Source organism: Frieseomelitta varia, unplaced genomic scaffold, assembly GCF_011392965.1.
Source record: "Frieseomelitta varia isolate USP_RPSP 00005682 unplaced genomic scaffold, Fvar_1.2 scaffold_290, whole genome shotgun sequence".
Classification (NCBI taxonomy): domain Eukaryota; kingdom Metazoa; phylum Arthropoda; class Insecta; order Hymenoptera; family Apidae; genus Frieseomelitta; species Frieseomelitta varia.
Window position 1 is genome coordinate 64,637 of NW_025110024.1, and position 26,713 is coordinate 91,349.

Consider the following 26,713-nt stretch of genomic DNA (forward strand, 5'->3'; position numbering starts at 1 on the left):
CTCTCTTTCCCCTCTCCACTTGTAAATTTTAGAAAACGTACCGATCTGTACGAACGACGCGGGTTCAACTTGTTATTTAGTGTAACGTAACGTAACAGTGCCACACGCGTATTTTATCGTTGCCCGTAAAGCCCGAGGAGGTCGTAGAACCGTTTTAAACGATCGAATGACGAACGGCTCGTTTCTTCGAAATTCAATTTCTCCACTCTCGCAGAACGGAAGCGCATAACACGGGGGAAAATATTCTTCTTTTCCCTTGACGTCGTTCCACGCTGCTTTATGTTTCTTCTATTCATTGTATTCTTGGCAATTTACGAATACATATACGTATATTACATTATACGTATGTACATAAGTAGCAAACGCTTTCGCATCAGCGTCGTGTAATTACTAGGCTGCGGATCTTTATAAAGATTATTGAAAATATGAAAAGTACGTATGAATTTTTATTTGTACAAGATTCAATGTCTATACATATAAGATTCAACGTCTACACAAAGTATAGAAAAGTAAATTGTCCTAAATGTAATAAATGTTACAGAAGATATTATACTTCGGATGTTTTATATATGCATATCTGTGCAATTTCGCGTTTTCCAACGAAAAATCCGCAGTCTAATAATTACAATTTTCTCGATAGAGTGGTTTGCTTACAAATACAAAATAATATGGACATTCTTGAAATTTCAATTAAAACGAAACGCCACGATTTTTCTCAGTTTTACTAATTATAAAAGAGAATTTCTGGGACTTCTCGGTTTGGGCAGGTTAACGAAGTCAACTTTCAACTCTGTTGGAATGTTATTCAATGATTTGACTAATCGAAAGTATCAACAGGAAATTTCGCGATTGATTCAAATTGCAAAAACAGAGACGAAGCGAAATTAAATATTTTTTTGCTGCTTTGCAATGCCATGAAATGTGTATAAGATACTTTATGAATCACTGTTAGTGAAGAAAAAAAAATTTCATTAGATTGGGAGGAAACATGCGAAAACATGATAAATGTGAATTTAGACAATCAATAAAAAAAATCCAATTCTTATAATTATATCTAATTATAAATAACTTGTTGCAAGTGTATCGTACAAATACGCGCGAATCATTTTTAGGGACAACAGTCAAAAAAAGAAAAAAAAAGTGCAACGATCATTCTTTAAAAACAATAATTAAGAAAATATACGTAGACAAGAATATAAGAGACACATCCGTACATATTATTAATAATATAAGAGACACTTATATATACTCATGGTAAAATTATATACGTGTAATAGTAAAATTTATTGATTAATAAAGTGTTCTATTTATACGTAGTTTAATAAATTTTACTATTATATAAAATCATGCCTGTTAATTTCAAAACGTCCAAAATTTTCTAATTCGAAGACGTAAGGTTATAAAGAATCAGTTTGTAGTTGTAACAAGGATAGAAGGTTCAAAAAGGATAAGTGACATGGATGAAGCATGCATAATATACTGTACGATCACTGGAAGCCATTACGATAAAGATGATTGTGGGTTTCGTAACCTGCTATCCAGTGATATATCACGAACCGGCGATAAGTACGATATATCTGTGTTGGATAGCCGTTAGTTAAATTACCAACTGATATTGGAATAGTTTTATGAAAGAATTACAGGAATGAGACTTAACAGACACGAATATATATGTATATATACAGCGTCTGGTCAGATAAGTCGAGTTAAAATTTCAAATTAACGAGAACAAGTTTTTCAACGTTTAACTATCCATATGGCGAGTAAATTCGATTAAATTACGGCGATTAAACGGCACGGTAGCTGTAATTTTTAGCTTCTTATAACTCATACATTATACATACAGATACCTCTAAAGCCTACCAGAAATTGATAGCGGGGGCGAGCCACTACATTTTCTCTGTGAGGCGTGCATTTGCTCGCTGCGAGTCAACCCTTCCCACACGAAGTGCATTAACCTAGATGCAAGCGTTTTGTCTCGTACGTAATTGATACGAACAATTAGACACGGTTTTTATCGTAAAATAATAAGTACTCGTACAAAGCAGTACCTCGAAAGCCTAAAAAGGAAACGTAAAGAAAAGAAAAGGGAAGAGAAAATAACTTGAACAGTTCTAAAATAGTTCTATCATATATGTAATTTTATTGCAAGTGAACGATATTTACGTAGTTTATTATCGTCATTGAACGTTCCTACCAGAGCTCGTACGAATCAATTCTGAAGGCACGGTCCAATTAGACTTACGAAACCGCGTTTCACAAGTAGGCGACGAAGCTCTCGCAAAAGCTTCCTCCCCTTCAACGAGTTAAGAACGCTCGTTCGAACGATTTTTCTAAGCTTTGACAAACAAACCTCTTCACCGGCTTATTCATACCACCTTACGCGTGTGCCCTTAAAACAAGAGCGCGCGTGCCCTCGTAACGGAACGCTTACGGGAAACAGGAAATCCCTCGTCGAACGAAGTGTCCCTCTAATAAATATAGGGTTGAACAATAAAGCATTAGCGTAGTGGCGGTCTCTCGACGATCGTAACAAAGTACTAGTATAGATATAGGTATTGTATACACACACACATACATACATATATATATATATATACTAGTACTTTATATATATTACGTTCATACATGTATATGCATATCTATCGCCTGTAATATCGAACCATACATGTTGTCAACTGTACGACGCGTCGTATTCTGTAAACGACAGGCTATTTCGTTTCAATCAGCGATAGCCTTTGAAAGCCTTTGATGTTGTTTCCTAATTATCGCGTAACTAGGGCAACGCGATATTGGATGTGCGCCGTGAGGCCGTAATACCGACTTGTACAGATTGTTACAGTGGCCTGCAAGAGATTCAGTGTCAAACGGATGATCCGGAAACGATATTTTACAACAAGACTTGCATGAAAGCGCAGCGGATCTGCAGGAGCTTCGGTTTCGAGGATGGCAACGTCACGCATTGTTTCGACGATAACCTAGCGGAACCGCTTCGACAACTTTACACTCGCGTCCTTTCCTCGGAGGAGTATTTCAAGTATGCCGGTGTATATCATGAGATATATTCTTTCTTTTTTTCTGTCAATGGGGGTCTCAAGGGAGTCCCAAGTGTGCCGTATCGATCATCTCAGTTTTATTTTTCACCGTAGCTTTGTAGCAGTCTCGATGAAAATTTAAATTTGAAAAGATTATTCTCGTAAGATTCTTAATAGAATGGAGGAGGAAAATTGTGCTTCTTAGGGTTTCATTTCGCCTCGGCGAAAGTAGCGAGGAGTAGCTTGTTTGAAATTTTAGCTAGCACGGCAACAAGAAATGCACATTGTAATAGAAATGACTTTAAATTATATACTTTGCATCTTTTGTGAAATGCGCTCGAGTAGCCGTCAGTTTAAAAATCGATGTTATGAACGTGTATTAGGTCAGACGGGGAAAGTGGGTCGGCTTTTATATCGAGAATTAGGTCAGCGTTTCGACTGCACCGGAGAGTGCTATGAAAAAAAAAGCATAATCATCTTTTCTTTCCATAACTCCTTGCCTTTTTATCGGCAAAAATATTATGCTGTCTACGTAAAGTCTCCTTAGTTCTCTATTAAAATACTCCCCGTCGGTATCTCTTAGTGTACTGGTTTTAGAAAATTTCTTATCTCCATTAGAAAGTGCCGCGACGTTGAAAAAGATGATTAGGAACTATCGATTTTCAAATTTTAGACATTTTCTGAGCCAAAGTCCTTTTTTACATCGTCCAGAAATTCACCGTTTCATATTTGAAAAAAAAATAGTTACACGAATTGCGATATTTTAATCACAAATATAACTTCGATTTACAAATGAATATATATTTAATGGCATAATTCTATCCGTAAAAGTGTAATTTCATCTAAAATGGACAGAATATACCAGAGTGAATAGACCAAATTGTTTAGACAAAAATTCTCTTTCATTTCACTTTAGAAGATATTACAAATTACTAGTTACGAATCGATCGCGGAACTTATATTTACGAAAATAATTTCGATCGAACGGGGCGGACCAGTTTACCGCTCATAAATAGGGAAATCACGTGGAAAGCTAAAATGTGTAATCGTAATCGAATCTAGCGACTATGTATTGGGTCTACGAGGTGCCACGTGGGAACATTTCGGAGGCATAAGATGGGAATTGTTAGGATGTCTCACTCTCGCTTGGGTAATCTGCTTCCTCTGCCTCATGCGTGGTGTCCAGTCCATTGGGAAAGTCGTCTACTTCACCGCCCTTTTCCCTTATGTCATGCTCACAGCGCTACTGATACGAGGTAAGAATGATAAGAGAAACGCTTTTCGTGTAATAGAAACTTCGCCGATGCGATTAAAGGGTCATGTATGTTTGCTTACCGATAGCGAGACAACTTGAGGAACTTGTCTTCTAAAAATTATTTTATCTCACATAGTATTTTGTATCTTGAATGTCAAGTGGAATATTTTTTATAACTGATTAACGATTGATTGATCTCTGTTGATAAATGAAACATCTTTGTCGTTGAAAATCGACGTGCCTCGACTTTCATAAGTTATTAAGCAATCAAATGTGAAAAAATAATATAAAGAAAAAAATGTTCCTTCCTTTGAATCATTTTAAGAAGCCAATATCTTGATTTTAAACAGGCACAAACGCTCGAATTTTAATTGCAACGCGATATAAAATTTTAATTACATTGTAAAATAAATGAATATTTCGCGATATATTATTAATACAAAATTGCTGCGAAACAATTATTTTTCAATCATCAGGCACGTTTATTAAGAGCGCAATAAATAACTATCAACGAATCGGGAGAGAATATTACAGTCGATGGAACTGTCAACGAATTAAAAAATACATTATTATATTGTTAACGGCCGGAGATGATAAAATGGTTTCTTGATTCGCGCCAGGTATATGAAATAATTAAAATTCTTCAACATGATAATTGAAAATTTATGAATATTAAAATGTGATGATATTAAACGAGATGTATCTTTATGCTATGTTACATTTGCAATATAGATTAAAAGTCAAATTCACAGATTCGAACGTTCCATCCCGGGATTACATAAAAGAAAGCTTAGGCTCGCGACGAAAGACATCGAATTCTGATTCAGTTCAATGCATTTGAAATCATTTTTAACAAAATTTTGACTGATTTTCTTGTATTCGATTTTATTCAATTCATCGCGATTCGTTATCTATGTTGAACTCCATCCAATTCAATTTTTTCGCTCGACTGTGAAATTCACTATCTTGCTGCGCAAACGTGTTACGCACGAAAGGAAATTACCATATGTTCGCAGTAGATCATTTTCGCGTATCTATGGTAGCTTATATTGGACATTATGTCTAGAAAGAGCGAACTCAAACGTATAATTTTATCGCGAGCACATGTGACTTAACCGGTATGATAATCTGAATCGATATTACGAATATGAAATGACGTGGAAAATTCACGTTATTCAACTTGTATCGAAGATTTACGATCTACTGCTGATTTGATCTTTATATCAAATACAACGATACTTTATATTGATAATACAAAGGTAATTTCGAAACGTTGTTTTCTACATTTTTGGCAACTTTATGGTACGTGAATTTCGGTTTTAAATTTTAATTAATCTTTCGAACGATAAATTTTAAATAAATATTAGTAAATTTTAATAATTTTTTTACGATTTATCGAAAAATTGTTTCTTCAAACTCTGAATTATCATGTCAATTTGGTTAGCAAGAAATGAATTGTTTACGACGCGATATAACGGCGCGTGTCTGACTATAGACAGTCGTGTATCACTTACTGTTCGGTCTTTACGTCTCTATGCAGCAAAATATGTATATCTTTGTTGTGTTGAAGTTGCTATGAATAAAAATTACTTACGATAGATTAATACAAGCCTGTCAATAATTCCAAGTAATACAGCCTTTCATATATAAATTGTTAGGAAGATAAAACGTTCGATTAATAAAACAATCACATTTTTGATATTACATCCAAATTATATATTTAACAGTTAGAATGTCTATTCTCATCATTCTCGTTTGCAATTTCAGTTCATGTAAAAATTATGTTCGAGATATTTTATTTAAAATAATCTCACGTCGTTTATATTGTTGAGAATTTAATATTGAAAATCAATCTTTCGCAGTGTCTCAGTTGTTCGAAAAAATTCGTAGCTTTTCATCGGTTTATTGTGCACGTGCAGGTGTTACATTGGACGGTGCTAGCGAAGGTTCTCTTTGGTTTATTACGCCGAAATGGTCAACACTGGAATCAACCGGCGTATGGGCAGATGCTGCATCCCAAGTTTTTTATTCCCTTGGTATCGGTTGCGGGTCTTTGATCACACTTTCCAGCTACAGTAATTTTAATAACAATTGCCACAGGTAACGAAAAAATTTAATATAATTGCATTCAGCGAACATCAATAGTATTTTATTTTATTTTTCTGCACAATTTCGCACAATTTGTCTTTTCAATACTCTTTAACCCCTTAAGCCTTTTGTTTTATTTTGAGAATGTGCTTAATTATTTCTACTCGATGAAAACACAGTAAATGCACTTGTTGTAAGATTAACTTAAATTATAACAAAATGATAATTTCTTTTTTAATTTTTCACAGAACTTGACATTTTATCGTTTGAAAATTATTCCATTAACCATCAAAAATTCAAAATGTGGAGAAAGGAACTTGAATTTTCATCGATTCTTAAAGAGAAGTAAAAAATCAAATATCTGCAAAATTAAAATGATTGGGGATAAATTTAATTCGTTTCTGCATTGTATCGATTGTGTCAGATGATTCTGAACAATTATCCTGTTATTTTTAAATGCATATTTTCCTTGTTTTGTTGCCTGGAAATATTCTAAAATGTGCTAAAATTACAAATATATACATATAATTTTTTTACCTAAATTTTACAACAAAAACAGCAAAGGCAAATTTTTTTTCTACAAGACAATTATACTCTAAACAAACGCTTAAGGGGTTAAAACGACGCCACAAAATTCCGCATACTCTGAAACTGACTGAAAGCACCACGACCACGTACTGGGTGGAATAAATTCATGGATGAGCAAAAGTAGTAATCTATTCGTAATCTATTCGTCTTCCAAGCAAAATCACCATTACGCCGTCAGCAATCCAATAAAATTACTGAACCATCCAATTAAAATCTTCCGGCCAATTAATGCGATTCATCCACTCAAAAGTCAGCAGTAGCGATAATGCATTTTACAATCTTCGGATACACGCATCGTCGACTCTGTCGCTCGTGTCCCGAATGAAGGGCCGTTCGGACGACGAAATTCTGCGGACTGAGCCGCGGCGAGCTTCTAATAACGTAATTCGTCGTAAAATGATTAATCCAGAACCCGCGAACTCGCGCCGTGTATTTTCAACGACCACTTGGTCGATTTGGATTTGCGTCGGTCCACGCGGTGCTCGGTCTGTTCCGAACGTTTGTTACGAGTTTCATTTCGCGCGATACCGATCGTAAGGTGAATCATCCGCGTGGTACCACCGAAACTCGGCGATACTCCCGTCGAGTCCGGGAGCGTTCACGTGCTCGAAATATTGCGGAAAGTCGTAATTAGCATGATTATCCGACGCTGAAGTTCTCCAGCGACGGCAGATACAATTCGTTGCACGTTGCATCCGCGTGTATAAATTATATCAGTGCGACGCAAGTCGAATGAACAAGTAGCACCGGCACCGGGGTATAAACTTGCCGTCTCCAACGGCTGGCCAACTTTTACCTGTGATTATTAATTGTTCTTTCTCCATTCTGTCGTCTAAGTGCCGCGTCTTATCGCCAGACATTTCACACCATCCGAGAGATGCCTTATGTCGCGTCGCTCGTTGAACGATATGTATCGTGGTCGTTCTATCTATCGAATATAAAACACGAGGCCAGCAAATCCAGCTTCGGTCACGCCGACGCGTTCGATACGAATTTTTATCGTTCCTGAAACGGTGAAATATTTATACGCGATTCAGAGATGTTATTCGGAGTAAACGGACGCGTACGAATGAAAGGCGAATTGATCTCGCGTGGATCCCGCTGTAAGTAATCGCGGAGGAGTACTCGGAGAGTGTCAATTTGTAAGGGAAGAAACTTTTTTAATTTTTATTGTACTTCTTTGCAAATGTTCCGTTGCACTTTTAGTTTTCGATTTTCAGAGGATTTAGGCTTTCAATGGATAGTCCAATCCTTTATGATTTAGACTTTTCGATCATTTCTATAGGTTTTAGTAATAATGAAGGAAATATAATAATTTTACAGTCTTAAATCATCAGAAAATATATTGATTCCGTTTACAAGTAATTATGAAATTTAGTACTGCTGAAACAACTTTTGGTAAAGATTTTACAGTAGCCAACACGGTTCACAGGTGTCGCAAAGTTTGTAAGAAGTAAATTTTTGTTAAAGGGAAGATATTAATTATTGATGGCCGAATTGATTACTGTTAAATTTTCTTTTGGTCCCAGAGGCGTCATTTTCGTAATTTTATATCGTCGCCACGTGGTTGTCTTTCGTGCTGAATAATTTAAAAGACAGTTATAAATAATAGTGGACGCAAATAAATTAAAAATTAATTAACAAAAAACTAATCGAATAGGTTGATTTCTCTTCTTTCAAAAAAGAAAAAGAGAAACATCTCAATCAAGCTTCTAAATTATTTCCCTCGTATAGCGAAATTGCCTTTAGATGCTCAAATTATTTATGTTTGAAAGGAATTTGTGACCAACGTAGAGACCTTTGGAAATGGTGATACTTATAAACTTTGTTCGAAGAAATACAAAACGAACATAGCGAAACTTTCCACTTTGCGTTTATTTCAAACAAGGAAAGGAAGGGAAAAGATAGTCAAATTAGTGGATTATTTTGCGAATTAAAACCCAACTTTAACATATTTTAATGACGTCTAAATCACTAAGCACAACTCAGTAGTAGTCTCAATGACAGTTATTGCTAGTTCATTTCACGGTATGTTTGTTATTCTGCTTCATGTCCTTTAGGGATGCCGTTTTCGTGACGTTGACGAACCTGGCAACGTCGATTTTCGCCGGTTTCGTTATTTTCTCCATTATGGGATTCCTTGCCTATCAAATGGGAATACCGGTCGACGATGTGATCAAAAGCGGGGCCGGGCTGGCTTTCATCGCATACCCGGAAGCCGTGGCGCGGATGCCGCTGCCCAATCTCTGGGCAGTACTGTTTTTTGTCATGCTGTTCATCCTAGGTATCGGTAGCCAAGTAAGTATACATCAAACGGTACAACAGTAGTTTCGCGAAAAGTAACGATCGATTGATGGAATTCAATGGAGGCTGCGCCTCGCGTTTTGAAAGTTCGTTAAAAAAAAAAAAAAGAAACAGAAAAGTAAAGTACCTTTAGAATCAAAGAGAGCAAAGAGGCGCCGTGCAAAGAGAAAGAGGTATTAAAGAAAAGGAGTGAAAGGGAGCAAAAGAGAGAGAGAGAGAGAGAGAGAGAGAGAGAGAGAGAGAAAGGAGTGAGAATATGAAAGATGTAACGTGAAGAAGAAGAAAAAAAAGGGGGGAAGTGGAGAAGAGCGTGAGGATTTTTGAAAATGAAGAGCATCGTATTTCCATGTTGTTTAAAGTTTAAAGCACAGCCTTGTTCTTTGCACGGTGTTGGCCCGCGCGTGAGAAGGAGAGAAGAAGGGAAAAATTTTTCGTCCTACCCGTGAGAGCCAGCTAAGAAGGCGCTATTCAAGTGCCTCAAGAACCGGGACGCCAGCCGCTGTATTCGTCAAAAGAGCTGTGAGCGAAAATGTGCTCGCAAGTAGCCAGACGATCGTGCCCGTGTTACTTTTGCATCGCCTGGCCTCCTCCCCGTTTCTCCGCCTCGGGGCTCGTATATCATGGAAAGAGTTATGGTTTGCCGTCCCGTTGAAATCCACACCTTTCTCCTTTCGTGTCCTCGTCTTTCCTCCGTTAGTTTTTTTCCCACCTTCGAATGAGAGAGAGAGAGAGAGAGAGAGAGAGAGAGAGAGAGAGAGAGAGAGAGAGAGAGAGAGAGCGCGGAGGCACAGGGAGAGGAAAGAGCGAAAGGGGCCTTTGTTTTCTACACGCCTCTGCCGCTCGTGCAGCTTGCACGCTCAAGGGTAATTAAGACAGACGGCGTCGAAAAAAAGGAAAGGAGAGAAAGAAAGAAAGAAAGAAAGAAAGAAAGAAAGCAAGAAAGAGAATAGAGGGTTGGTGGGAGGGAAGGGGGAGGGAAAGAATATAAAAACGAAGAGAAAGGGTAACGAGAATCGCCGGCGGGTGAGCATCGGATCTCGAGAGTAACACAGTCGGTCGTTGCTTTTTACGATACACACAGTTCGCAGGCGTGCAGGCGATAAACACCGCCATATTGGACCTGCGACCAGATTTACGAAAACACGAGGTATACGTGGTATTAGCGATATGCGTCACTTGCTGGCTCCTTGCTATACCGATGGTGTTCGACGGCGGTATTTACCTGTTCACGCTGATGGACTGGAACACCGCTTCTTGGGCGATACTATTGATCGGCATTGCCGAGGTCGGTGTGGTAGGCTGGTGTTACGGCTGCAACAAATTCCTGCGTAACATAGCTGAAATGCAAATGCGGTTCAGCCTTTTGCTCCGCAGATATTGGTGGCTCAGCTGGGTTGTGCTCGCGCCTATCACTTGTCTGGTAAGTGCATTGCAATCGCATCCCTTCCGGTCGTGTCTTGACGCGTTACAGTTGTTTCCTCCCTCCTCCCCCTCCCACTCTCCCTGCCCATCCGAAACGCATCTTCCGAATAACACTACACCCCCACAACTTGCCAACTATGCCCCAAGTTATTCCTCCGATAATTAACTAGATCGATATCGAGCCTGTTTTACAAATGTTCGAACGCCGGTGCACACCGGGGAAGTACTTGCACGCTGGCAGTGTAAATGGAACTCGATAACGCGAAACACCGTGGATACTCCGATTGAAAATCCATCGGTTTGTAATCCGCAGCGTCGAATTGTATCCACTGGGATGGAAAAATATCATTCGAGTTCGCGTCGATTGTATTAAAACGTGAGATGTTAAGTGGGTTGTTATCGTAACGGGAGGTTCGAACAAAAAGTTAACGAACGATAGGCGTTAATTAATTTATTGTAATCCTCGCGTACGTAAATGCGATAACGCGTGATTAACACGAATGAGAATTGATTAATACAAATTGACAACGAGTTATTACCGCGATAGGATTTACAAAAGTATCTCGCGGATGATCGGTTAGCGGGCTAGTTTCGAGACAAACTATCGCGTATATCTGTTACGAAATTCTAGTTCGAAAGCTTCACAAATATTTCGATTAATTTATGCGATAGTTTTGCCGGTTATTAATGTTGTGACCTTTGATTCAATTTCGTAACAAGCACGAGTTACACGTATAGGAAAATTTCGGTTTAAAGGCAAGAACTTTCCGTCAGAAATCACAACTTTGACATACGTTTCGCGTATGTAATGGATACTATCTAAAGTGTATACTCTTAGGTGAGGTCGACGGCCAATTAAACTTCTTCTTGTTTCGATTGTGTTCTTATATGCAATACACATGAAAATTTGATATTTTTAAACTAGAAGGTTTACATTTGAGTGAAGTCAAAAAATCAAATATCCAATTTTGTCTTGAAATTTGCATTAGAAAAGAAAGCTAAATGCATTTTGCACTTGATGATCAGATACCCTTCTTATTAAATTAACACGAAACGTACATTTCAGCTGTTCCATTTAAAACGATCCACGCTTCTACGTTTGTACGTTTGTACATCTCCTTAATACACAAATCGTCGTTCGTGCCCGTCGTTGCACATTCACGTCTGTCCAATCTTCGCTTCCAAATATACTGTGTAATCACACTTAGCTTCCGTAAAACTCGGGTTGGTACCGTGGCAATCATACGAATCATCCGAGCGATTAAACAAATCCGGTTCGCGCGGACACGAGCTAGTTCGTTCCCTCGTTTCGTGCCACCCTCTTTTTCCGGGCGTGCACCTCATAGTTAAGACGTTAATCCTTTCTCCTTCCGGGGGAGGGTGTTTTCACTGACGGTATTATCGCGGTTTTGCTTCTCGGTCCGCAAGCATTTACCGCGACGCTTCTGCTCCATTATTGATTTTCCGTTTGTTCTCTTATTATTTATTACTACTGAGAGCACGCGATGAGTAATTAAACACTAATTATCAGTTATAAGAGATTGAGAGAATGCTCGATCTGTACCGTTGGAAGCATGTTATTTCTTGTATTATGAAAAGAAAATTTGAAAAATAGGAACATATGCATAGGCTGTAATACGAAATCAAAGAAGGAAACGTAAACTATTAATAAAGTATTATTTATAATTCATATATATATATATATATTATATTATATTATATTATGGGTGCCCTGGAAGCTCTGGGTGCCCTGCGAGCCCTCCCAGTGAGAATTTGTTTCTCTCTTCTCTTGTCCGAGCTCCTGTCCGTCTGATTAACTTTAAAAGGATCGTCAATTCATCACAGCGATCTGTCAGGTCTTCCTCCAGCGGACTAGGTAATTAGAACTGAAAGTAAACAAAATGTTGTTTTTAAACATTTTCATTGTACCGCGACGGTGCAAGGTACTTTGAAACGTTTGCTTTAATTATTAATTATAATTCTTTACCTCACTCTCGTTTAAATCAACTTCAGCCAGCGCTCCTTTTGTAAGACTTTTGCTCATTATTCATTATCTTTGTATTTTATTATGAAAGATAGACTGATTAATTAAAAAATTTCATGAATTCATTCCAGCGTGTTTGCCCTTTTAAGGGATTGGCTGTTTCCTGATTTCGTCTGTTTACGGTTTCCTTGGTTTACGGTATTTGTGTTAAACATATAATTAAACAGAGATTTTGTTAGGTTTAGCAATTAACGAGTTTGGCAATTAAATTTACACAATTTCGACAACAATTTATTAATTGTTTCTCGTTGTTTAAATTGGTAACAACGTTTGTATAATTAAAAAAATATGTTAGCCGTTATATTTACTCAGAACGAAAATGTAAAGTATAATTTGATAATGCATTTATCGAATTGTGCGATAATCTGTTTTATTGTGCAAGCAATCATGAAAATCTCGTTAAAATTTTGCTCGAAATAGTATGTGCTTAATTATTGCTCTATAGTAAGTGCGTTGTACGAACATTCACATTATATTTCTTTAATGCTCAGAATACCACAAACAGTTTTTTTACACCTTGGCAACACTGTAAGCCGAGTCTTTGTATTTTCTTCCTGTTTAGGCAAAGTTTATAAAAGAAAGAGGAGAAGATACCATACGTTTCTATATTTCTAAATACTCCTAAGTACTCCTGCTTAAAAGTCTTACGACATTTTTTACTTTCAATAATTTTTACTTCAGTGATACACTTTTTATTTTAATAATATTTCACAGATAACAATCACAGGTTTTTCCAAATTGCATATGTATTTTATAATACAAGTCTTATAGTACATTATATAAGAATTATATATGATTAGTAATGATATAATGTATAATAATTATTAATATAACAATACATTGACACTTTCTAAAATCTCTGTTTAATCTGTTCCACTATTTATAATATTATTAACATCGAAGAATTATTTCATTTCTCCAATTATCAAACAAATATAGCTGTTTCAACTATAAAACAAAACACGTAATCGTATTGCGTTATAAATTACTTGTATAAATTTATTCGGGTTTCTCTTATTCGGCCGTCATTGTAAATGAACAATTATACTGCTTATAGTGCTTGTATCACGTGCACTCTCATGCACACATGAACGCACGGAATGATGGTGCTCGGAGGGTAGGTTGCTTTAACGATCCTAACGGTACTCTTTATGTTTTACTATATTTACTCGTTACGTTTTCCTACATTTTTCTACAGGGTGTTCTCGTGCAACTTTCAGGATTTTCGAGACGATGTTACGCGAAATATCGCGCGATCTCTACGAGCGACTACGAAAATATTTTCACTTTAGCTAGAGTTGTTTGCACACTCTGATTGGCCTATAATAATAGCTTTCAAAAGCAACATCGTGAAACGGAACAATATAAAGTTCAAAACGCTTCGAAATCTAGACAAAGAATGAAGGAATAATTCACTCTGTCAGATTCAAACTGTAGAATTTATATTCGATGTATCCCACTGGTCAGCTGTCGTTAATACTGTACATATACGCGTATTTGCACGCGCAAGAATATATATATATATATATTGGAGAGCAATGTATCGTTTTTTCTCAATGTTTTTTCTTTTTCTTTCTTTTTTCTACCTCTTCCCCGTGGTGAAACGAACTCCTGTCACGTTCCATTTTAGCGATCATGAATCGTAGCGAAATAAATGATCCAACCGATCGAGTAGCGGTTTTCCTCCTCTTTCATCGATTACCGGCTTCGTCCGCAGCTTGATTCCGAGGCAACCAATCAAATCGATAACTTAACTTCTGTCTGGCGCACAGAATCGAATTGATCGCCGACGAAAGAATCGTGCTTCTCGTGGTTTCTCTCGACGTTCTTTCTTTTTTTTTCTTTTTTTTTTCTTCTTCCTCCCTTCCCGGAAAAACAACGGAAACGATGAAACTGAGCTTTGTTTCGCGGCCAATCGATCTTCGTTGAATTATCGCTGTTTCCTCGATAAATCGGCTCCCGTGTTCCGATGATTACGAAGAGGATCAAGTCCAACCGGTATCTGCGAATTCAAATCAAGTTCATTTCCTTCTTGTTCAATGTACGAGCTCGATGCATATAGTGTAGAATGTGGTTAAATGTGTATACGTATATTTCATTGAGTTCATTGTAGTTTCATGTATATTATACATTTCATCAAATTCAATACACAAGTTCAACGTACATTTTATACTCGAGCTTGATATCTTTGTATGTTTCGTTTCGTCTCATTTCGAATATCGAAAGTAAAAATGTCTCATCTTGTATAAGGCTGGTTTCAAATTCTAGAGTGTTCGAAATTTTCACACATAGTGCTCGAATCCTGGAAATTAGAGTTCCTTCCTCTTAGAGGTTAGAGAATCCTGAGGAGAAATTGCCAATTAGACACGCACAATTCACACATACAATGACACTTCGGTCAGAAGTGTTTAGCATATTCAATGAAGAAACATGATCGCTAATTTTCCAGTACTGTCTTCTTTGTCAATTGTCAGGGTTAAGTTGCTGTGCGTGTTTGACGAGATTTTGATAAGACTAAAGTTAAAAGAAATTTTAGTAGCCTAAAAAAATTCTTTAATTTAGAAAAAGTAAAAGATAGAAAAAGAGAAACTTTTGTAAAAGTAAAAGATAGAAAAAGAGAAAACCACAAATAGAAAAACAATAACTTGTAGTATTCCGGAAGTAAAAACTCGTCAAAATTGTAGATTCAAGTATATTTGGAAGTATTCGGATTCAACGAACTGAAGTTTCGATCTTATTGATCATCGATCGCATGATTTTCATAAATGTCGTGTTTCCGACGTAGAATGCAATGGCGGCGAATTGAACGGCCCGCTCCGAAACTTCCTATCCTGTTTCGGAAACATTTTAATACCTATCTATCGGGAACTTTGGACAATGTGTTCCTTTCGGTGTAGTTCGTATATTTAATACGTAAGTTACAGAGTGAACTCGAAGGTATTGATCGTCGGTATTTATGGACTTACTGGTTACCGGGAAAATGGAATATATTGATTTTTGCCACAGATTACGGTATAGCTGATATAGCATAGTAGATATATACAGTGCATTTTTTTATGTAAATAACGTTCTTTTTCTTTTTATATCATAACAACATTTCGAGCGGCTGCAGTTATATCTCGTTCAGTGTTTAATTTGAAAGCTTTAACGAAATAGTTCGTAGAAAATTAGACAGTTAGAAAATATTTGGTACAAGGAGGACTGGTGCTATTAATGTTTTCAAACACAGTTGGATCAATTTCGTTCAATTTGAAATTATATCACTTCATTCTCCTCGCGATATTACTTCTTTCCCGCACTTTTCGTTTTATACCTCTTTTATTATGTTATTTCATTTTTCCCCCTTTATTACTTCTTTCCCGTTCTTTTTCCCCTCCTACCTTCTATTACGCTTTCTCTTTTGATATCAAAGTAACATTTGTCACTGCGCTTTAATATATCTCTTTAGACGGTACATTTAGCTTCTTATGAACAAGGTGATTTTGATAAGTACGTTAACAATTAGTAAAATTAACAAGTTGTCGTGTTGGTGTAATGAACAAAAAAAAAAAAAAAAAAAAAAAAAAAAAAANAAAAAAAAAAAAAAAAAAAGAAAAAAAAAGAAACGAAAAAGAAAAGAAAAGAATAGAGTTTTAGAAATTAAATTTATAATTTTATGAATTTTAGCGAAGACTTTAGATTGCGCTAATGAATTGCATCAATAAATTGGTTTTTCTGGTAGGAAGATTGATTATTACATTTCACGTTTGAAAGTACGTTTCGGCAATTGGCTCTGCAAATAGCAGACGCAGTCCTAATAATTTACGTCAACGAATTGGTTTTCTGACAGCTGAGAGAATTAATATTCCACGTTTGCACTTAAAATTTGAAATTACAGGTTCGAATACAAGAAACCAATACCGGAATATTATCGGCAAATTAATTTATTGAACTCACTTCGAGAGACAGAAAAGCAAAAAAAAGGGCAAATAATATCGCGATTGTTTACCATTAATATCATTAATCACAAAAACAAAGTTCGCGTTACTGATTCATGGATCCGTACACATCCGCGTACGCGCACCACGTGGAAAATCAATCGACGCCAGTCTGGCGAGCGTTTCCGTTTTTAGCTGCGTCGCTAAAACACAATCTGTCGCGCATTTACATTTATTTCGCGCGTGTGCTAAAACGTACTCAAATACGCCGCAGACGCGCGACGCTCGCTTTGTAACGAAAAAAATATCAAACGTATATTTCATTTATACCTACGATCAGAAAGTGTCAGTTATCGTCGCCCATATATTATACCCACGTACGTACATACGTATCTACCGCGCGCCTAGTAGTAACTGGAGGATACTACGGGATGGTAAATGTGCTTAATAAAACGAGAAATCACATTATTCGCCGGTAGTATCTACGGCAGTACCTCGGAGACAGTTTAATACGTTGGTACTTATTGGAAATCGGACTTAGACGGAGCGGGGCTGAATTTTCATTTTAATCTAAAATTCTATCGAACCGTGGTGCCGTAAAGACACCTGAGGGAAAGCCGATCTCTCGATTAAAAATATCAAATTCTTAATTGGCCGTTGTACCGTCGCAGCTTACTGCTCCCACGAGGAGCTTGCGCAAGAAATAACAGCCCTTTGTTTCCTCCTGCTCGGTACCTCTCTGTTCACCTGGTTTTCGTTCGTTCGCAGGCGGTGTTCGTGTATCAAATATGTACGTACGAGATGCCTCGTTATGGCGAGTACATATTCCCCGGCTGGGCGAATGCGATCGGAATACTGATCGGCCTGTCGACCCTCGCCCCGATGCCGTTCTTTTTCATCCGCCGCCTCTGGAAAGGCCCGGTAAGTTTGTCACGTGAAACACGAACGATTACGAGCGTACAACGATCTCGGGGCAAATCTCGCCGGATTTCTATCTCGTTTAACGACTCGGCTAATAAGCGCTAACACGCCGACCGATTATACCGCGTACCAACTGCATGCCATCGAATCGCCGAGTTTATGCCGGAAGCGTACTGGTTATAAGCTAAGCTCGAGATATCAGTCGGCATAATGTTCAACAAACTAAAGATTATTATGCAAACTGCACCGTTGTTTTTACGACAGGCCACTACTGCGCCGCGAGCGCCGCCACCTCCTGCTGTTTAGAGTTTCACGGTGATTCCAACTATAATAACCTACATCAAAGCTTGCTCCAGACTGGCCAAACGGTCTCAATCGCGTTCAAGGGTTTTTCAGAACCCGTTCGTGCTTCGAGACAGAGGCTGAGAGCGCTCGCAACTTTGCCGTCAGCTCGTTTTAAACGGGGGTGGCGTTGCTCTATATTTTCGCGTTTATTGCACGTGCAAACTTTCAAGGGCGTTTCGCACTTTGGTAGAATGCATCTACGTTTTGGATTTTTGTAATCTCGTAATTGCAAGAACGATGTTTGACAACCTTCGAAAAGTACGAATCTCGTGTTTTTAATCACGCCTAATGGATGTTTTTCTCGGACTCGTGCAAAATGGGATACCTAATTGTAGCAGATTTAATATGCAGGCAAGCTTCGATTTTAAGATAATGAACGTAATTGCTATTTCCTAGTTTAAAATTTGTGTTGTATAGTGCGGAAAGTTTGCTCGTACTATACAACAACCACAAACAAAAGTTCTTTGTTTACAGTTTCGTGGGTCTCTTTAACAGCCTCTATTCGTTTTAGTCGATTGGTTAACTTTGGACTGATATTTCAATAGAGTTACACGACAAAGGGAAATTGCTTATCAAAGAAGAAATCGCCAATAATTCGATTCGACGATGTCTCTTTAAAGCTGCGATGCTTAATCTATTCGCAAAGGTGTGCTTACGATACACCAGTTTCAATGCTAACGAAAATTGAGTTACCAATGTTATTAAACGAAAATCGAACGATCACGCAAAAGGCTCTTGGAGAGAGTTTCATCGTTTCGATCCTCGTAACGTTTTGTCCTCCTCGACAGGGGAGAGAGCGAATATTACGATTACTTAAAATGTAAAACGATTCACAGTGAAATCCTTTTCGAGAATTTTTTCTAGACCTCTACGATACGTCTGATATGTTTGAAAACAGCTGTTGTAACATTAAAATTTAAACATTAATTGATAATTGCTCTTTCAATTTTTCTTTCTACGCGAATTACAACGTTAGCCTTGGCAAACTGAATGTGGAATAACATAGAGAGAGAGAGAGAGAGAGAGAGAGAGAATAAATAAAGTAGCATTTACAAAATGTTCAAATATTTCGCGCGACAAAGATGAAATAATAAATGAAAGTTTGTTCGAAGATTAAACCTTTTTTGTTTAGTATCTCTTAGCGGAGATGTTTTATGACGGTGAGTTTATATAGAGTTATGGTATTACAAGATCGTACAAGTTTCTTCGTAAATTTGAAGATTAAAGCAGTGCAGGGCTTATCGGTTTCCAGTATTTTTTCTTCCAATTTACCGCGGTATCTAGTTTGCTTAAAGGCTAAGATAGTATACTGATTCAATGTTTTACAAGGTAAAAGGAAAACCTCGAATGGATGTGTACTTTGAACTGGAACTAACACAAACTTTCCAGCACAAACTCCTATACATTTTTGAAGTAATCCAACAGTTTTTAATGTTTATAAGATTGTGGAAAACTTTATCAAAGAATGTTATCCTTGAATTAAACAAATGAAAATCGAAGTAAATTAAAGTCGTGACGATTAGACAGCTCATAGTTTGCAGTATTTAATTATTACTGTGCAGTAAATATGACACAGAAAAAGAAAAACTATTTTATTTAAAAATTAAGTTTAAAGATTTCATAGGAAGAAGAATAATACATTAATTGTGAAATAACATTTCTTTTCATTCGCTTCAACATTAATTATTCTCTTCAAGTTGTTACATTACGGACGCAACATGTAACTATAATTTATGTCATAAATTCTACATAAATACGATAACGTTGCAGTTTCTTAGGACAAATTGTAGCACGTTCCAAATTTAACCATTTACGTTTATCTGGGCTTGAGATACTGACATCCACTCGTTAAAACGATTTTAATTATCAAACGTCTGTCTGCGACTAGGTAATTTTTCAGAAAGAGAGAACGTTTCTTCAAATAATTTGTTTAAACTGACCTACTTCGCGTTAGTTTCACGTCAGTCGACAGATTTGTCGATTCAAATGAAAGAAATATCAATGAACTTTTATCAGTTAATGATAAAAATACAATATAGTGGAACTCCATTCATAGGAATCCCATTTACTCAAAATAAATTTTAATCAATATCAGATTAAATGAATTTTTGATGAATTCTATTTATCTGACGATGACTGTGAAATTCTTTGTACGAGTGGAAAGTTATTAGTTGACTCCTGTTGCGAGGATTTGAACTATGTAAATATTAAATAACTAATTATAAAGTTATTAAAATTAGTTGCGATAGTAGTATTATATTACAATAATATAAGCCTCTCTATTGACGAGTGACGCAAATTCAGAAGTAGGAAAAATCCGTTTATTATAGAAATGAAAATATTTCATTGTTTCATTTAATTTAACCTTCGTATGTTTTGCTTTACGTTTATAAAAATTAAGAGTCAATTTTTACATAAATAAAATAATGGGATTTGGTTATTCCTTGCCTTGCTATTAGTTCACTGTTGAAAGAAATATACGTTTTCTTAAAATTATATTATTTATTTAAAATTAAGTTATTATTATAATTTTATTTTCACTTTATTTCCTTGCAATAATGTTACATTCTGCTCTTAATTTGTTACACCAAAGTCCAATTTTCTCAAAATTAAGAAAATTAAATGTTCACTTATCAACTAAGAAGCTCATACAAATGATTAAGATAATATAAATTATTTAGAATTAATTGTAAAATTATACAAAATTAATATTATGAAACTACATAAAGATTAAATGATTAAAATATTCATCTCTGGGCAAGTATAGACTATATACACCGTATGTCAATGAATTAACTTATAATAAATGTGGTGACATGCCTGTATGTATACCACGGTCATCTCGCATTGGTATTCTAATTTCTGGCCGTGAACGTTATTAATATTGAACGTGATCAATGCTTCCAATTGCTAAAACGCGTCTGGTCGAACATGTGACAATGATATTGGAGCGTTCTCTTTATTCATGAAGATCGTGATAAAATCTGACGTGCAGATTAAATTTTTGGTCGTTCCAATTTTTTTCTTTTTTTAACGCGATTCAGACAAACCGGAATATTGAAGGAACGTTAGAAGAAAATCAATATAGGATTCTAGCCAATATAGGAAGTTAATATGTATTAGCAATAACTGAAAGTTGTCCGCAATATGAGTTTTACATCACTTTTTCGCAGTTATTTTCGTTAAATATCATTTCAACATTGTCATTTACAATAACGATATCAGTAAACCTTAATTATTAAAATGTCGTGTTACAGCGCGACAAATCGAACTGAACGAAATATTAATTCGAGATAACATAAATTTACAAATCTTAACTCTATATCTCCTCTGTTTACTTTGAAACGGAGTAAAATCGATTCTATTAAGCCATTTTCATAACGAATCATGCAACCAGACTTCTTGTTACCTTTTCCAGGTGCATATAAATTCGGCTGATTATGTTCACCGAGTTATTTCGCTGCTGTTTGCAATTACGCGACTGTTAGGAGACCCACGGTGTGTTTAGAAACGACGCGATTGGCGTGGACACTGTAAATTTTAACGACAAAATGTACGATAATTGTAGAGTGTTTCGCGATATCGCGGCCATAATTCACCGGTGAAACGAATTGCAAATTTTTTTCAAGAGTCACGTACCCGTTGAAGAAGGCGGCTAAACCCTGGCTAGCAGCATATACAGTATATACACACCGATCTGAAAGTTGCCTCCCTTCGCTGTAAAATCTTGCCAACTTTGAAATGTCTTAATACAAGTTTTTCCACGGTACGTAGGTAATCGTACTTTGAAACGAAAAGTTTCGTTCCGTGCTCCATCGTACGGATCGAACCTATTTCAGCTCTCTCGTACTTCTGCCCCTCTTCTTGACCGCTTCCGCTTTGTTTTACTCGATAAATTTACTATTACTCTTATCTCCTTCTCTCCTGTTTTCTGACTCTCAGCGCAGTTTCGAAACTACTTGCGAGCTTCGGGGCAAGATATGAGCACGCGAGCGGAGTAGAAAAATCTCTGCGAGGGCAAGCGGTCGGACTCTTCTTTTGCGATACAATGATCCCTCCGATACGCATATACTTACGCGTGTACAGCAGTTTGAACTCAATCAACGTAGAGAAACAACGCAACTTTTACTTACATTTTACGATACATACATTTTTTTATCCCCTGCGATCATTAACCTTTAATATCATGATCTTCCTTATTTTCCTTAAAATTCTCCACGAAAATTTCTGTCGACGAACTTTTGTTCATGCTTCGTCGAAAATGTAATTTTTGCAAATTCCATACACCACACAGTGATGTCTGTATTATTTGTGTTTGATAAATCTTCAAAATTCACTACAAGCGAAAAAAAAAATAGCCAAACAGATCTAAGCACTACCTCTCCATCCATTATATTACAATTATTTCAACAAATAAGAAACCAGTTTGTTGTTATTCCATATTTTTTACAAAACTTATGAGCGTTCGTACAACACTTTTTTTTTCTTTCCTTTATTATTCGTGAAATTAAACAAGGAAGGAACATTGTCCTTTTATCGAGGGTACTTTTCGATCTTTCAATAATGGATTAAAATTGCCGATTAGAAAACCGATGACGTGACTGCGACGTTATATGATTTTCAACTTTAATAACCGATGACGTGACTATGGGACCGTGATTTTCAGCGCATAATGTTGTGCGACGCTAGTATATTATGCGACTTTCAGCGGTTGCAAAAAACTTGTGCCGATCTCTAATGAAAATTATTACCAAAAGAAGCCAGTCATTATAATGTTAATACCGTAAGTGGAAAGGAGATACTTTTCTTCTAAAATATTAAAAATTTTGCAACTTTGTTTCCGAGAAAAGCGTCTGCAGATTTATCTAATAACTAACCGTACGTAGGTCAGAAATCTCAGAACATTTTTTACTTTTAATATTCATTACCTATTGTGAATAAAATACCTATTCTTTAATAAAATTATGTACTTCAGATCAAAGTTTTACAGATTATTTGTCACGCGACTTCGAAATTTTGCGAAGAACGAGATTCTAAAGTTGTTGATCATTTCCTTTTGCTTTGCACCTTGCATTTCTGCTATCTGGAAATTTATTAAATAACCCTGAGTTATTAAAGAAAAAAAAAAAAAAAAAGGGGCATTCGAACGACGCGAGGAATCGCATTAAACGCTCAGGGAAAACAGACCAGTATCCAGGATGACATCTGCGGAATCTTTCATTTGGCTAACGGTCGTTGAAAGCGTGCAGTTGAAACGACGAGCCCCGAGAATGCTAACTTGAATTGTTTGCATAAAACCCCGACACCGGTGACTGTTCAAAGAATTTGACTTCCGTTTTAATTGTCCGCAGAGGGACTGCAGTTTGTTTCGACCAAAGAAGACATGGGGACCGGCGATGGTAAAGGGTACGGGTAACGACAGCCCGTCCACGGCGTCCATCAAGATCTAACAACTGTAGGGAAACGAACCGCAGGAGGGTTACATTTAACGAGGTTAACAAAATCGTCCTCTTTTTACACGATTCTAGTCACGTTAACGCGAATGTTAATCTTCCTATCCAAGCGTTCGAAAACGCTCTCTTCGCTACCTACTGTATCCTCAATTTCCTCTTTCCCTAGTTTCTCCCCACAGTTCGCGAATATTTTACTGTAGAATCACCGGCGACAGAAGTTAGACAAAGCTCACGTCAAAGAAATTAAAGTTTAAGGAGAAATCTTTCTACATTTATCATACAGAATACTGAAAATACTAAAGATACTAAAACTTTTATCTTTATATTTCTAAATCTAGAGTTTTTAGATTCTGTAATTTATGAGTCTAAATTTTCGACATTTTAAATTTCAACAATTCTAAATCCAAAGTTTCTAAATTTTAAATTCCTAGAATTTCTGTAAAAAGATCACGAGTTGATTTTAACTTGAGTTTTACCACGCTGATGGTTTTAATTTTAATTATAGAAAGTTGAAGAATAACGAGAGAATTATTGCCTATTTCTAGTTCTAATGAAATTTCCATCAAACTCTATTTCTATCAAATAAGATTAATTCTTGTGACAGAACCAGCGACAAACAAAGCATAAATCCTATTTCAGGGAAATTAAAGGGAATAAGAAATGTAGTATAGCATCTAATTTAGTAAAGATCACAATCTTTTATTAATACATTCAACGAAAAAATTTTCGTCGGTGTGGATTTGTTTAACAGTTAGTAATGTAGAGTAGAGTAATTTTAAAAATTGTTTCATGAATTATAGTAAATTTCTGCAAAACAAAGAAATCATAAAATTATTGAATCAGTACTGTGTTCAATTATAATATTTTTATTATTTTAAGAGTTGGTAGGTTTCTGCATAACTCGATCCACTTGATCACTTCATGTTTTATTTCCACAACAGTATTGAAAGTTTATACTGTGTTTAATTTCTTGTCATTTTGAGTGTTGGCAGGTTTCCGTATAATTCGACCCAATTAGTTGTTTGATCACTTCATGTTCTGCTTCTACAATACTATTATAGAGTTTATTGTGTTGAATTTTTTTGCCACTTTGAGAGTTTCTGCACCTGGTCCAGGCTGTTCATTTTAATCACTCTGTGTTCTAGTTTTGCAATAGTATTAAGCGCGTATAATAACATAAATCAGACTGAAAGTTTTAAGGAATCCGAGAATGAAAACGAAGTACATGCACGAAGTACATTAATAGTTCGGCTAATTTCATATTTTTCCAATATACGCGGCGAAACCTGCGAACTCTCTTTTCGTTTTAACTTTTAAATTAACGATCGCGGACAACGATGGTAATACCATCAACTACAACCAGCCTCGTGTATTGCTGTATATCGCTGGCTGGCCGAGGTAATGTTTCAACTTCTACGGCCCTGCGTGAACATGCTAACGCGTACCAACGATATTAATGAATCTGCAATTTTTACCTGAAAGGAATTCATTTGTTCGTTTTGATGTTTCGTTCATTGCATTTTAAACAGGAGACGAGGAATGTATCGGCAATTTCTATTTGAATGAGAGTGCACGAATGCAAAATTCGATATGCGTTTCGATGCCCATTCATTTCCTTTTTTTTTTCTTTTTCGCGAATGATTAATTATCTCATAATTGGAACGATCTCATGCTAATTAGACTCGGTTTAATGATCTCTAATATTAGAGAGATTTCATAACTTGAATTTATAACGAATGTCAATTCGTTTTTTAAAATAGCCGAACGACTAAAAAATGATTAATACTGAAAGTGAAAATATCTCAGAACTCGTCAGGCATAAATAGCAATTTTATATGTGTGTTTCTTTATAGGACTGAAAGAATTATAAATGTACAATTTTTCAATATTACGATTAAATAGAAATCGGCATTTATATCATTTTGTACGATTTGATCAATGAAATAAAAATTTAATTCACATTTGTTAAATTTAAATGTCGTTTCGTGTACGATGGGTGAATTATTGGCAGAATGATGAAACTTTCAAAATACTAACGATTCTCCTCTGATCTCATTTATCAGTGACCTGTATTTCCTAAACTGGGAGATGTTTTAATGCGGAAGAAATTGGTTAAATTAAGGCATTTAAAGTAGAGAGGATTATTTCAACCGAGAGATACGGAAGAAAGGTATTTGCTCGTAGGAAACACTGCGAAAATAACAGATGGCACGAAAATTTAGAGAATTCGTAAAATTTCACAGAAAGTATCCAGAGACAGGATTTAGCCAGACATAATTAATGATTGCCACTTATTTATGAAAGCTACTATTTTATGGAGACAGTTTTTAATGGAAGAAAAATACGATTAATAATTATTTTTTTTGTACTTCTATTACTAAATTATCTCGAAGGTGTTATTAGTAACAATGTCTCATAGCGAAACGTGCAGGAAATCAACTATTTGCTGTCAGTAGATTTGGTTTATGAGACTCTCTGCTACATTTATTATACGCTATTTACCGAGGTAAATAGATTTGATCCATGGGAGTATAACAGTCAAATAAAAATACCGTTGCAACTACAATACACGTAGATATTGCAAGCATATTGAATCAGTATCTCCGTCAATCACTATGTTGTTGTGTGACACCTATCAGACAATCAAATATCAACGTTAATACCAGCCAATTCTCTAATGCAAAGTATGTACACAATCGTGAATTCAATTCATACATGGAATCAGTAGATTGACTATACCGTACAAATCATTTTATGATTTCACAATTACAATGAAGTAAATACCGTTTCTGTACAGATAAAATTTATTATCGATCCAAGGTTTACGAAATGTTTGGCTTTCAATTTGTATCTTCTGGACTGGTTTCGGTAATGTTTGAAAAAAGAAAACACATGGACGATCGTTTCATTTATTGGAAACCTGACTTCCTTTGTATGAAAAATTTCTATTACTGTCAGTGAAGTATTAAGTCACGAAGTATTAAGTTTATGAAAACTGAACAATAGCTTGAAAAGTATGATATTCGTATTTTCTTTTGTCTTTGCGTGAAAATAGGAATCCATTTTTCCATTGTTCAGTGTGAAATTTAACCATCATTACGTAGTCATACGGTGCATTCAGGATTTCATATCACGAAGAGTTTCTACAGGTTAATTCTTCATTTTCGGGGAATATAAAAATTACGAAGAAGGATAGAATTTATAGTGAAACTTTTTCTTGGCTTCACAATTCTCTTGGTTTTGGAAACAGAAATAATGACAGATTTGTAGAAAGAAAAGAAATCTGCCCAAAGACACTACGAATTTAAATTATTGTTAGTATAAAGAACAGACATAGTATA

General features: G+C 36.1%; 1 protein-coding gene across 4 annotated transcripts in view; it reads left to right on the forward strand.

Moving 5' to 3' along the window:
* The window catches only part of LOC122529506 (sodium- and chloride-dependent glycine transporter 2-like), a 28,094-nt gene extending 4,029 nt beyond the window's left edge, over nucleotides 1–24,065 (forward strand). Inside the window, exons 4-10 of one of the 4 annotated variants that reach the window (XM_043655702.1) lie at nucleotides 2,833–3,037; nucleotides 4,098–4,291; nucleotides 6,210–6,390; nucleotides 9,027–9,264; nucleotides 10,352–10,690; nucleotides 17,422–17,574; nucleotides 23,271–24,064. In XM_043655702.1, the coding sequence (XP_043511637.1) occupies nucleotides 2,833–3,037; nucleotides 4,098–4,291; nucleotides 6,210–6,390; nucleotides 9,027–9,264; nucleotides 10,352–10,690; nucleotides 17,422–17,574; nucleotides 23,271–23,369 (1,409 nt within the window). In that variant the 3' untranslated portion in view covers nucleotides 23,370–24,064. Of the gene's footprint in view, nucleotides 1–2,832; nucleotides 3,038–4,097; nucleotides 4,292–6,209; nucleotides 6,391–9,026; nucleotides 9,265–10,351; nucleotides 10,691–17,421; nucleotides 17,575–23,270 lie in introns of all 4 variants that reach the window. The other 3 variants (XM_043655704.1, XM_043655703.1, XM_043655705.1) reach the window with 3 other exon arrangements.
* The last annotated feature ends 2,648 nt before the right edge of the window (nucleotides 24,066–26,713 follow it).